Genomic DNA, 13,973 nt, shown 5'->3' with positions numbered 1-13,973 from the left:
GCAGTGTTTCCCAACCAATTTGTGATATATGGACTCACACAGCCCCATCTTAAAGGGATAGTTCACCCAAAAATGAAAATTCTGTCATTAATTACTCACCCTCATCAAGTCGTTCCAAACCCGTAAGACCTTCGTTCATCTTCGGAACACAAATTAAGATATTTTTGATGAAATCTGATGGCTCCGGAGGGGTTCCATTGACAGATATTTAATGAACACTTTGAAGGCCCAGAAAGGTAGGAAAGACCCCATTAAAATAGTCCATGTGACAACAGTGGTTCAACCTTAATTTTATGAAGCGACGAGAATACATTTCCGATGCGCGTTCATGTCTTTCCTACCTTTCTGGGCCTTCAAAGTGTTAATTAAATAGCTGTCAATGGAGCCTCCCCTGAGCCATCGAAATCAATATCTTAATTTGTGTTTCGAAGATGAATGAAGGTCTTACGGGTTTGGGACGACACGAGGGTGAGTAATTAATGACAGAATTTTCATTTTTGTGTGAACTAACCCTTTAAGGTACTATCATACCCGTCACAAACACCAAACCTTTTAACTCATATTAAAATGGCCTTAATTATCACTTTCTAGCCATGTTTCTATCCTTTTTTTTTATTATTTATTTATTTATTTTTTTCTTCAGCGAGACCTCTGAGCTAATTTGTAAAGTTTGAGAAGATAAGAAAAAGATTACATGAGAAAGACCTAATGATAAAGTGAAACTTAGGTACAACATTTAACAAATTTAAAGTAATATGCACTCTTTGTATGCTGAAATTGAAATGCTATTGAAGCTCAAGTAGAAAATACAGTATCACACAAGAGAAAATACACTGTCATTGGTACAATTTTTTATGAGAAGATGTAACTTATTAGCCTGGAAATCCAGACCTAAATCTGAAAGATTAATGGTCTGGCATCGACTAATGAAAATCGGCCAGCTCGAGGGGCGGCACCAAGCATGCATTTGAAAATCTCACTGCACACAATTGGATAACACTACGACTAATCACAAGAAGCCCCATATGCTTATCTACCAGCGGAGTTAACTGGTAGATTAGTCTCTTGCCGTATTCGGTCAGCAAAACAGCAAAAATGCCCTTCTTGCAAAGGAAGGATTCGAGCGCCGTCTTCTGTTCCTCTTTTAGATAAAAAGCCAAGTCTAACTCGTTCATTGTAGCGGCCAAAGCCATTTCAAACAACTGGTGTTCATCCATAGCCATCTTGCAATGTTTACTAATGACTTTGACGTCACAGCGCTGTCGTCTTCTGTTTAGCTCGCCTCTGGCCCGCCTACAGTATATCAGATAACCTGATGTGATTGGTGCAGCTCGGATACAAGGGCATAGTTAATGAGCATCATTACTCGACGCCAGAGTAAACTCGCTGAGCAAATTCAACTTGTGCTCTCGCGAGAACTCTGGATTTCCAGGGTATTAACTTATAGGATGAAGACTTACAAGTTTTACACAGCAAAATGGCAATGTTTAAGCACCCGCTGAGGAATGTGCACCCTTGGTTGGGAATCACTGTTTTTAAGCATTGCATTGTGAAGATTGCATCTGAGTGAACTTCTTAAAATGCTTGCCTATTTTTACTTAATTACTTTACTTATTTAAAATGGCTAGACAGTTCTATCATTGCAAGCTTTAAAGCACTCATGCGGAGCAACTAGCTGTTCTGTTTACCGTTCAAGTCAGTTTACACAATCTTATTCAGCATCTGCATGACATTTAAAACAGCATACCTAATATACAGGCACGTTCATGTTCCCTTTAATGCTGCTTGCCTCACAACAGCAGGGCATTTCTACGGCCTTATCGATGAAGAAACAAATCTTAACAGTTCAGTGGTAACCTCAGGCTAGGGTTGAAAATTCTTATTGGGAAAAATCTTACGGTCATGGAATTGCAGAATATTTCACGCCATGACTGTGTATGGTTTGTATGTCACTTTTCCATAATTCTGTGTTTTGTTTGTCTGTTTTTGTTTGGAAACTGTGAGTCCCTCCACCTCATTAATATCTGCTTGTGTGCCATTTAACACCACCTCAATGTTAACATGTAAGTATTGTTTGAAGTCTTCTCAACTGAGCTCATTTCACTATAAATATCAATCAACCAACCGATCAATCAATCATCATTAAAGCGTCTTCTGATGAGTGCCTGATGAGCTTTCATTCATATTCATCAATAACAAAACTTGCAAAAAAAAAAAAAAAAAATTGCACGATTTTTAAGTTAGATCTGCATAAGTTAGTATCTGCTCATTTTTTTAGTGACCCCGTATTACCAAACATGTAAAGTCATGTAAGTAACTGTTATTTTTTAAAATAATGATTACATTGACAGCTTGTTGCTGAATCTCTAGTATTATTTTTCACCAAGCATTGAAAAAAGGAAAAAAAATCTTAAGTTTATTGGTATTTAAATGGGTCATATCACACAATACTGTTTTTTTCTCTCTCTCTGAGGTCCAATTATAATGCTAGTACTGTATATAATATCGGTGGCAAAAAATTATAAGTTGACAATTTATTTTTATTTTTTGTATGCAAATGCCCTTTTCGCATGTGAAATGAGATCAAATGCTTTTGCACGTGCAGGTTTTCTGTGGAGTTCAATGTAGTTTGTTTTTCTCCATCCCAAGACAATCTGCACTGAAAAGTGTGTCTAAATGATATTAAGATCAGCATAAAATGATCAGGGATCTTGTTAAAAATAAACTTCAGCCGCTTGTTTCTAACGTTAGGATCATTTGGAGTCACATGCAGAGCGGCAGGTGCTACACATAGACAGACAGACATAGACACAGACAGACAGACAGATACATAGATAGATAGATAGATAGATAGATAGATAGATAGATAGATAGATAGATAGATAGATAGATAGATAGATAGATAGATAGATAGATAGATAGATAGATAGAAATCACCAAAACAAACTCGCCCCTACCCAAAAGGATCCCACCCCTATCTTGATAGCTCTGCCCCCACATTCACGTACACACTATGCAACACAGGCTCCTCCCCCCTAAAGAGTGGACACGCCCCTTACTGCTGATTGCTTACAAATGTGTCTTGGTGCTCGGTCCGCTCCACCTTCAACAGCGTTTCTCAGAAATCGCTTACTGCACCTTTAATTGGTCTGATGTCAGTAAATTAAGAACAAGAGATTTCAGTTGGTCTTTTTTTGCATCAGGGAGGGCGTTTTTACTGTATCGGATCCTTCATGATATGACCCCTTTAAAGTAGAGTCATTCGGACATAGATTCAGCAGGTCAGATCCCGCTGCCTTCATGCTATGTGTTCTGAAGCCAGTGCTTGTTTGTCAGATTCCTGCATGGCTTATTTTGGCTGAGTGATTTATGATATAGATGTGCATGTTTAGCATGCAAGCAAACAACCAGTAGTCTCTATAGTAGCATTGTGAATGTGAATGAGGAGAGGCCTTAAACTCTTATGCCACACATGGCTTGCAGCAGGTGGTTTTTCTGCTATCTGTTGGTTAGATGTTGGTCTAGCCACACTGATGGTCCAGCTCCCCTGGTTTATTGATCTAGATTCAGCTGCCTTTGCAGCCCAGAGCAAGTCTGCTGATGACATCATCAAATCGGCCAAATTCCCCTCAGCGTACGCCCCTGGTCCAGACTACCCAGCAATGATAGAGACAGACTGCTGGTCCTTGCCGATCTCCCATGCTGCCCTAGGTACTGTGGGAACTACAACCTTGCCCTCAAGATTTAAAGCAGATTTATTAACATTTAGATAGATGCAGATTTAGACGTAGATGCAGTTAATGCTAGTAAGTAGCAAGTTGCTTCTTCCTGATTAATAGTTTAATATTCAATATCAAATTGAGTACTTTTTTCTTGCAGTACTGTAAAGTTTGTTTATTGTTCATCATTGTGTTTCAAATTATTGTATTATCGCATTAAAACAGCTTTTGGTGCTGGATTGGCATAAAAAAAGAAATAGTGTAACGTTAAAAAGTTTTAAAACCGAATACTGAGATTGACTTCAAACGTTTGTGTTGTCTTTCTGTCCATGTGTTACCGTGTAATCGTCTGTCTTGATGTAATACACAAGTAATCATTTCATTTCTGTTCTGTAGGTCTGATGTATAAATACCTTGTGTTTCCTTTATAAGAAAACAGATTAATGAATGCAGAATTGCGCATAGCATAGACTGGCTTTCTACTCTGTCTTTTTCATTAGCTCTCTCCTCCATCCTTGATTTCAGGTGTTTGTGACTGACTAAGGTGTTTTTATTGTCGTTGTGCCGCTCAGGAACAGACGGGTGGAGAAGGTCAAGAGAGGAGGATGAGGAGGAGCTTCAGAAACGCAGACAGATCCAGGAGGAACATCTCAACAAGGTCAGGAACTGAAAGAATGATGCAACACAAAGAGCAGCTCTAGAACTTGTTCCTGTCTAAATGGCTTCATGTTTCTGATTCCAGATCCAATCTGGTTTGGGGAAAATGATCCTTAAAGAGGAGATGGAGAAAGAGAAGATCCGGGAGAGTCATGAACGGAGTCAATCGGCACAACGCTACGAGCATGGAAGCAGTAATGCTCCTCAGTACAATAGATTGCAAACTAGACATTCATGTTCGGGATCTTGACGTTCTTCATGATTGACAAACAGGGTTGCGAGAAATTCAGAATTGAACTGAAAATGAATATACAATTCCAACTGAATTGCTGAATTTTTATTGAGGGTAGTAAATAGGATGCAGAATTTGAATTTATGGAATCAGGATTAATGGAATGAAATTTATACTTCATATATTTAAAAATACATTTTAAAAAGAATAATATATATACAGTATGTACATATGCATTATATACAGTATATATTTTTGGAACCCAATTTTTTTATGGTGAATGTATACTATGTTATTGCAATTGCAGATCAAAGTTCACCGTCTAAATCAGGCTCACTGCCTGGATACGGGCGGAATGGACTGCATCGGGTAAGATCCTTTCTTTTGAGGAATCTGTGGGACATTACTTATTAATCATAATATAATGTAATATAATATATTGATTAAAGAGATATTACACTGTAAAAGTATTAACTGTTAAATTATATTTAAAGTTGTAAATAAAACAAAGATTGTTGGAGTACTTTTTACAAGAAAATACTATTTCAGTCTGTATACTTTAATTGTGTTACTTTCCGTTTGAGAAATTTATTAGCCATTTCTGAGTTGAAATTTTGTCAAACTAAATTCCACACCAGTTATTATTTATTTTTATTATATATATTTTTTTTATTGTATTCAACCCATTTTTTTCTGTTTCTAATGTTTTTTTTTTTCCTCCAGCCTCAGTCGACTGATTTTACACAGTATAACAGTTATGGGGATGTGTGCGGTGGGATGAGAGGTTAGTTTATCTGTCTCTTTATTTAATTTAAATTAACTTACATATAGGAACATGTAATGAGAGCAAATAATAATCAAAACTGTATTGGTCTATGTATTTTGGAAGTATAAATGCATATGGATAATAAAGTTTTTCTCATATTGGTCATTTTAATGAATGAAAATAAAAACAAATCTTTTTTTTTTTTTCTTCTTAACAGAGTTTCAGGTACGTAGATATGATATTACCTCTTGGAATCACTCAGTGTTTTCATTTATCCTTATTGCTTTCTTATAACTGATATGTAAAATAAGGTACAACGGGGCCAAAGGCACACCTTGAGAAAAAATTGCTTTTGACTACTGTCATAGTGTATGATTGCAGAAAAAGATGTGTTTGTATTGAACATTTATGGAGCAACAGATTTTGTGTGAAATAAATCATAAAAGTGGTTTATTTAGTTTAAAAATCTCATAAATGTATGAGGTGGCAAGGTGGGCCTTTTACCCCACACACAGGGTAAAATGCACACATTATTTATACAAATACTTAAACTAAAATAATGTTTTTAATCATTTCTAAGTTAATACTTGTTCAAAATTATCACTTCAGCAAAGTTTGTACTGTTTTCTGTTTATTTTGATAAATTAAAGAATTAATTTTTGTTCAATAAATAGTTGAATAATATGGAAATATATTTTTAAATTACAGGAAAATTTAAAAAAAATTTAAATATAGATTTACAGTAGTAACAATAAATGATATTTTATTATATGATATGATTAATATCATATTTTTTAAATATGATGGTTTCATTATAAATATGTTGATTATCTCTAAGGTGGACAGCCAACCTAATATATGATATTTACCATCTGAATCTAACCACATCATGTCAACAAAAGGATAAGTCAGCTAGCTGTTTATTATCATGTTAATTATTATGTCTTTCACCCTAACAGCAGGTGGCGCATTTTACCCCAAATATCATACTTTTACACATTCTTCCGTTATTGAAAAACTGTTGTTTTAATTACCTTGAACAAAACTGAAGACCTTTGTCTCAAAATATATTCAATGATTTAAGCAATTCTCATTTTCTACTTAAATCTACAACACACATCAAATATTAGTTCAAAGTATAGGCAGAAGGCATCAAGGATCAGCCAAAAATCCACTTGCATTTTGAAAAGCAGAAGTTTCAGAAAAGTAGAAAATGCTGCGGCAAGTTTTTGCACAATCTAGTGGTTTAGAGGAAAATAAAATCAAAGGTGCCTTTGGCCCCGTTGTACCTATTCTTTAAAAAGAATATCTTATACTCATTCAAACAACATTATGTGAATTAAAATTGATAGAAACAGCTGTCATGGCTCATTAAAGTAGCTTCATGTTCTCCCTCTGTCTCTGATTTGTTTCTAGGCCATGCATGATGGCCACCGTACAGCCACTAGAATGGACAGAGGAGTGTCTATGCCTAACATGCTGGAACCAAAAGCAAGTGTAACATATTAAACTAGCAAAACATTATCTGGTATTGAATACGAGTTCGATTATTAGGCTGCTTAACATCCAAGGAAGTACTTGGATGTAATGGTACTCTACAGCCGGATTTAAGGCCCGTTCACATCAAGGACGATAGCTATAACGATAAAGATATAGACCTTATTTAGTCCCGCCCCTTTTCAGCTTTGGCCTCATTGTGTTCTGTCTTCCAGTTTGTATTTCATGAAGGTTAGATCTTTATGGATTTAAGAATGAACTGCTCGTTTTAAAATCTTTACAGTCTACTGGCATTCCGCTTCAAACATCAATGCTCAGGAAAACTTTCGTTAACTCTACAATACAGTTGTGGTCAAAATGATTGGCACCCCTGGTAAATATGATCCAAGATGGCTGTAAAAATAAATCTGCATTGTTAATCCTTTTGATCTTTCATTCAAAAAAGTTCGAAAATCGAACCTTTCATTGAAGTAAAAATTAAAATGGGGGGAATATCACATTATGAAATAAATGTTTTTCTCCAAAACATGTTGGCCATAATTATTGGCACCCTTTAATTAAATACTTTTTACAACCTCCTTTTGCCAAGATAACAGCTCTGAGTTTTCTCTTATAATGCCTGATGAGTTTGGAGAACACCTGACAAGAGATCAGAGACCATTCCTCCATACAGAATCTCTCCAGATCCTTCAGATTCACAAGTTCATGTTGGTGCTTCTTCTCTTCAGTTCAGCCCACTCATCTTCTACAGGGTTCAGGTCTACAGAGTTATCCATTTTTGTGTTGATTTTGGATCATTGTCCTGATGGAAGATCCATCCACGGCCCATTCTAGTATTTCTAGCCAAGGCCGTCAGGTTTTGATCTTTTTTATCTGTTGGTATTTGCAAGAATCCATGATACCATATATCTGAACAAAATGTCCAGGACCTCCAGCATAAAAATAGGCCCACAACATTAAAGATCCAGCGGTATATTTGACCGTGGGGCATGGGGTGCTTTTTATCCCTGTTTCCACCAATTTAGACAATATAGACACAACTAAGTAACATCTTTAGTTGACTGGAACTTCTTAATTCTTTCCCTGATGGTGGAAATGTGGATTTTCAATGCTTTAGCTATTTTCTTACAGTCACTTATTTTTTTATTTTGTGAAGCTCAACAATCTTTTGCTGCACATCAGAACTATATGACGTCTGATGTGTAAGAAGTCATAGCTAGACAATTTTATGTTCCTAGTCACCCTGGTGTGCTAATTTTTTTTTAATATTAATGGGAATATACTTCAGAGATATTTTACTCATAAAAACATTCTAGGGGTGCCAATAATTGTGGCCAACATGTTTTGGAGAAAAACATTTATTTCATAATGTGATTTTCCCCCAACTTTCAATTCTTTTACTTCAATGAAAGATGCGATAAAAAAAATTGAAAGAAAGATCAAAAGGATAAACAATGCAACAAGTTGTATAGCCATCTTTGGTCATATTTACCAGGGGTGCCAATAATTCTGACCACAACAGTAAGTAATTCCAGCTAATTGTTCTTCGACATAAATATATAGAGCAACCGCAAAAAGTTCACACCACAACTATAATGGCACAGAGAAACTATAGCTGCGTCCCAATTCAGAGTCTGTATCCTTCGAAGGGCGCATTCGAAGGCAGATTGCGTCACCGCTGCACGACGAAGGCTGTCCCAGTTTGAAGACGGCTTCAATATGCGTTTTTTCGTTTCCTGTGACATGAAGGATACAACAGATGGATCCTTCACAGCCACCCCAGAATTCATTGCGTGCCAATGATGACAGGATTTCATTTTTTGACAGAAATTGCCAAATTACACTTTTAAACGTAGGTATGCAGCCTCTGAATTGGGACACAGCCGATTTCGTTGGAATCCGATTTCATTTTTCAGAATGATTTTTTCTTGCTGATGAACGATAAAAACATGACAGCCAATCAGAATCCATTGAGCATTTAAATCGTGATTACAATAAACAGAACGATATTGTCCGCTGGTGTGGTTATCATCTTTACAGTTATCATTCTTGGTGTGAACGGGCCTTTATGCTTTCCTGATTTATTTGACCCTAGACTACATTTCAAACAATTAAAACGAGTTTGTGCATTTTTGTACTGATTGATATGTGTCCTTTAAAGGTATATCCATATGAAATGCTGAAGATAACCAGCCGCGGTCGCTCCAAACTGCCCAGAGATGTGGACAGAACCCGACTAGAGGTAATTGCTCACAGCATACAGTGTATTACAAAACACCGCATTATGATATAATCAGGTGATTTTTATACTTTTTATCAATTTTCACCTGCATTTCTAGCGCCACCTGTCTCCAGAGATGTTCTTTGAAATCTTTGGGATGGAAATTAAGGAATTCGACAGGTTACCTCTGTGGAAACGCAATGAACTGAAGAAGAAAGCCAAACTCTTCTAACCAGGATGTACAACATCTACACACACTCACATGATGTATCATACAGCTGTTTGCTAATCTTCTGTTGTTTCTTGCTAAAACTATAGCCAGAAGAAAGTACCATGCTGCAATATTATCATACGATGTCAGTTTGTAATAAACGGAGGGTCCAAGCATTTCAGATATATCTCCAAAATTTGCAACACTTTGTTCTCTTGTTTTAATTTTCCCTCTTCCAGAAATGAGTCTTTGTCTTTTTGTTCTTTGTTCTTCTTGCATACCTTGGAAAATCATGTTCATGCAGGTCTGATCATCTGAACCTTTGTACATTTGCAGTCATAATCCATTTAATTCAGTGTTCCAGTAAAGACTCCTCTGTTTGCGTCACTTTTGTTCAGGGAGGGATTGTAGATGCTACACTGTGTGGGTGTCTGTGTCTTTGTACCTGTTCATGTAAGTTTTGAATGCGTTCAAAGAAATGTAATCCATAGCACATATCCATGTATTCACCCTTTACTACTGTACCAGCCTCTAAAGCATCTGTAAAATTAAAGGTGAAGCGTGTAATTTCTGGGCCAATAGCAGCAACAAACATAATTGAAAATAAAATAAAAATTTGACTGGTGTAAAACACTCCAGATATCATTCCCAGCTAACAGGGAATGTTCTCAGAATGTTCTGGCAAAGCTCTCTCAAAGTTATGAACAAACGTTCTTCTGAGAACGTTAATAGAATGTTCTTTCGAAGTTATCTGGTCTTTAATAATGCTATTAAAACATTAGCACAAAAATATTTATACATCATGCATGGACTGTTTTTCTGAAACAATAATCAAACATTGCTACTTACTGCGTAAAAACATTCAAAATTAACGTTCACATAATACTTGTAAAATGATAAAACAGAGACAACATTCCTTTAATGTTTTCTCTAACGTTCTCATTTTTAAAAAAAAAATGAACTTTTTAAATGTTTTGAGAGCATTCAGAAAGAACGTTTTCATAACTTAATCGGAACGTTAGCAAAACGTTCTTAGAACATATTTTTGTTGGCTGTGTTGGTTGAGCCAAAGTATGGGCTTCTCAAACCCATATCTTTTTCATTTGAGACCACTAGTGGTGCAGAACTGACACATTTCACCTTTAAGCTTTCTGAAGCTAATTTAACTGTTGAAACAATGCTGATGTCCCTAGTATATTGTACATTTAAATAATAGAATACAAATTTAAGGTAAAAATGAACTGCATTTGACTTTTTTTTAAAGAGCTGATACTCACACTGCCAATTTATTGTATTTCAATTGTATTTCTACAGTAAATGAAAATGTTTCAATGAGCAACTCTCAGTAAAACCAAAGGCATTACAAGAGAACGGGCTCTAAAAGAGTTGTAGTCTACAGCTGTTTTTATTTTATTTCATCCTCATTAATCAAATCTGACGTCTTATTGTGTGACATATTTCTTAATGCACACTACAGTACACTAGGATTACGGTATTAGCTGGACCAAATCAAGACGAATTCAGATGAAAACATTCTCATGAAACACCATGATCAACTACAGTGACAGGTTTGAATAAAAGATGAGGAAATACATTATTTCTACTTCCTCTGTTTCTCTCTCATATTAGGAGTGGCTGTCAATGTTTATGAACCAGATTTCTTTATATAATTTTTTTTTAGTTAACTTTCCTTCAACTAGATACAGGGTTGACACTTTTTGACCATTTATCGTTTTACTGATACTTTTATAAAATTTCACATCTTTACATTTTTTCATTTGTCATTTCCATGATTTTTCTCTATGGCTGGAAAGCATATTAAAATGACCTTAGATTTCCAGCTTTTCCATCAATATGGGAAGAGTGCCGAACTGCAGCTTTTATTATCCAGTATTATTGTAAACAATACTTTTATTTCGTGTAACAGAATATAGAATAGTCGTTTTTAAGGACCATTCAGTAGCCTATGTTTTAATAATTACTAAGAGACAAACTGAATATGTAACCACCACTATATTTGCTGATCAAATGCAAAAATATTACACTCATCATTTTAAAAGGTGAAAATCATATTAGTTTACTTTCATCATAAAATCACAATACATTGAAGACAGGTGACTTTTTTTAATAATTTTGTTTTGAGCAGATGATGCACTGAAATATAATACAATTTAACCAGGGTTTTCCTGTGTCCTTAATATCACTTTCCATCCTGTCTTTTGTAATATAATTTTTAAAAGGCTAGTTACTTGATGGCATCATCCAACAGGAAGTGACATAAATTTGGAGGGAATTTCGCAGCACAAACCTCAGTAAGTATTAGTGATGGATTTGATCAGCTCTGTGATATTTTGCAGTATTAAGTTGATTTGTCTCATTCGAAAACATTCCATCCGGTCTGATAAAACGACAGATGGTAAAAAATCTCAAAATTAACCTCCAGTTTCATGTACCCTAACCAAACATTCACTCCCTCATGGAGCAGTGGCTGACTTTAGCGGTTTATTCCCATTCTGTCAGGCATGATGGAAATATTTTTGCAAAGTTAGTTCTGAATAACTTTAACTAAACGATTCCTAAAATTACAACATAAGCATATAGATTTTTTTAAAAGCTTCAAACGGTTAGTGCATACTATTTATAGGATTGATTTTGATACTGTATTCCTCCTCTAGAGGGCCACAGTGTCGCATTGTGTGTATTTGCTGGTGTCACTACACAAATAAACCTGTCTGTCTTATAGAGTGTGCAAATAAGAATCCACTAGAATGATTGTACCTCTCTGTCTTAAATAAATGGATCTGCCTATGACCTATCCTTTGACCATGATATAAAAATTCAATAATGCATGAATGAGGATGGTAAATCACAACTCATAAAACTGCCATAAAGGTCAGCAGAGACACTGATAGTATAAATCACCATTAGCTAAATTGTGACATTAAAATAGAATTAGCCTATGTATTTTAAAACAGACGGATTTCACTTTCAAAAAACCCATCACAATGGGATCTTGTGATGATGTTTCAGCAAACAGTCCGACCCATTACATATATTTATCTTGGATTATATTTTGCAATATAACCAGCGAATGACGGTTCGTGCTAATAGATGTTTAGCAAGCAAAGCATTATGATGGGAGAAACTTGGCAGCTTCACAGCTTTCCAGACCATAAACACACGTGTTTTTCTGTCATGGTGGGGAATTTCCATCGACTTCAGTTGTTTTAACAATGAGCTAGGGATTAAACCCTCACAGAAAACGCAAAAATTCGCATTTTATGCAAATTTCTGGTTACATTGGGCCTACTTTTGTGCACGTTTATTTTCCATAATGTAGGCAAAACCTGGCGCAGAGACGCTCTCCTGTCGATGCTGTGTATTGATGACATGAGAGTGCATGTAGTGTGTGTGTGTGTGGTGCCAGACAGCGATCAATTCTGTGCCTCCTGTGTGTCTTTGTAGGTTGGGCTATAAACAGTCCTGTCTTTAATTAAACTCATGCTGACCAGCAGGGAATGTAATAACCCTTAGCAAATATAGCCTACTTTTGTTCTCTCTCTCTTTTACCTAAAGTGAACACACTCCATCCACGATGACACACGATGACAGATGAAACGAGAAAATGTTGATTATAAATAAAATTATTTTAATACATGTTTTTTTTGTTTTTTTTTTTTTTTTTTTTTTTGTTCTCTGTAAATGTTAGATAAATAGCTTGGCAACTATTGTAATCAACTGTGATTTGTGATGAGTCTCAAGCACTATTTTGCTGCCAATGTGAAGTGTTCCAAATTGATCACTTATGAGTGTGTGTGCGTGCGTGTGTGTGTGTGTGTGCGTCCTTGTGGGGAAATGTTTTGGTCCTAGAGAGGAAAACAGATTATAAATCATACTAAGTGATGTTTTTTGAAAATGTAAAATTGCAGAAAGTTTTCTGTGATGGGTAGGTTTAGGGTAGGGTTAGTGTAAGGGGATAGAATATAGAGTTTGTACAGTATAAAAAACATTATGTCTATGAAAAGTCCCCATAAAACATGAAAACACAACATGTGCGTGTGTGTGAATGTGTGCGTGCGTTTGTCTGTCTGTCTGTCTGTCTGTCTGTCTTGATAGCTGGAAGGTATGTATGTGTTGTGTGTTATCTGTCAAATGTTGACCTGGATTAGCAGGACAGAGCAAACAGATCATAAAAAGTCATAAAGGTGGAGTTTATTGTCCAGAGCAAACCAGCTCAACAGACACCGCTCTCTCATGTGCACTCATTCTTGTGTTTCTGTCTGTATCCATCTGAATATCTGCTTATTTATATATATGGATATGGATATCAGATGCAGATGCCCTACTGTAGAATTCCTCTATATTTATTAATACACATCTATCTCTGAGTCTCTTTCCAACTCTTTCGTATGCAGTGAATTGTGAACCTACATTGACCTTAGTTCAGGTGTGATCTGGAGCTGGTGACAGAGGTTCAATAAACATGAGCTTCAATCAGACATTGGCTATGCAATGTGCTTGAAATCTCCAGTAAGAACCGATGTAATGATTGAGATATTACGTTTTTTTTAAGTTCCTCATTATTTGATCAGACTGACTCACTGGTGTTAAAATGTTATGCAAAATTGGATTAAATGCAAAATAACATCATAGCATATATGTTTAAAATG

General features: G+C 35.8%; 1 protein-coding gene across 2 annotated transcripts in view; it reads left to right on the top strand.

Moving 5' to 3' along the window:
- Positions 1-10,919, top strand: part of ablim1a (actin binding LIM protein 1a) — a gene marked incomplete at both ends in the record, with an annotated part of 47,657 nt that extends 36,738 nt beyond the window's left edge. Inside the window, 9 exons of one of the 2 annotated variants that reach the window (XM_079855594.1) lie at positions 3,565-3,711; positions 4,292-4,377; positions 4,462-4,570; positions 4,916-4,977; positions 5,332-5,392; positions 5,592-5,599; positions 6,791-6,865; positions 9,033-9,113; positions 9,211-10,919. In XM_079855594.1, the coding sequence (XP_079711720.1) occupies positions 3,565-3,711; positions 4,292-4,377; positions 4,462-4,570; positions 4,916-4,977; positions 5,332-5,392; positions 5,592-5,599; positions 6,791-6,865; positions 9,033-9,113; positions 9,211-9,324 (743 nt within the window). Of the gene's footprint in view, positions 1-3,564; positions 3,712-4,291; positions 4,378-4,461; positions 4,571-4,915; positions 4,978-5,331; positions 5,398-5,591; positions 5,600-6,790; positions 6,866-9,032; positions 9,114-9,210 lie in introns of those variants that run through there. The other variant, XM_079855593.1, reaches the window with a different exon arrangement.
- Between the last annotated feature and the right edge of the window lie 3,054 nt (positions 10,920-13,973).

The sequence above is a fragment of the Squalius cephalus genome (genome assembly GCF_949319135.1).
Source record: "Squalius cephalus genome assembly, chromosome: 21".
In the NCBI taxonomy this organism is placed as follows: Eukaryota; Metazoa; Chordata; class Actinopteri; order Cypriniformes; family Leuciscidae; genus Squalius; species Squalius cephalus.
Note: the sequence above shows the minus strand (reverse complement) of the source record. Positions and strands in the feature narration are given on the sequence as shown.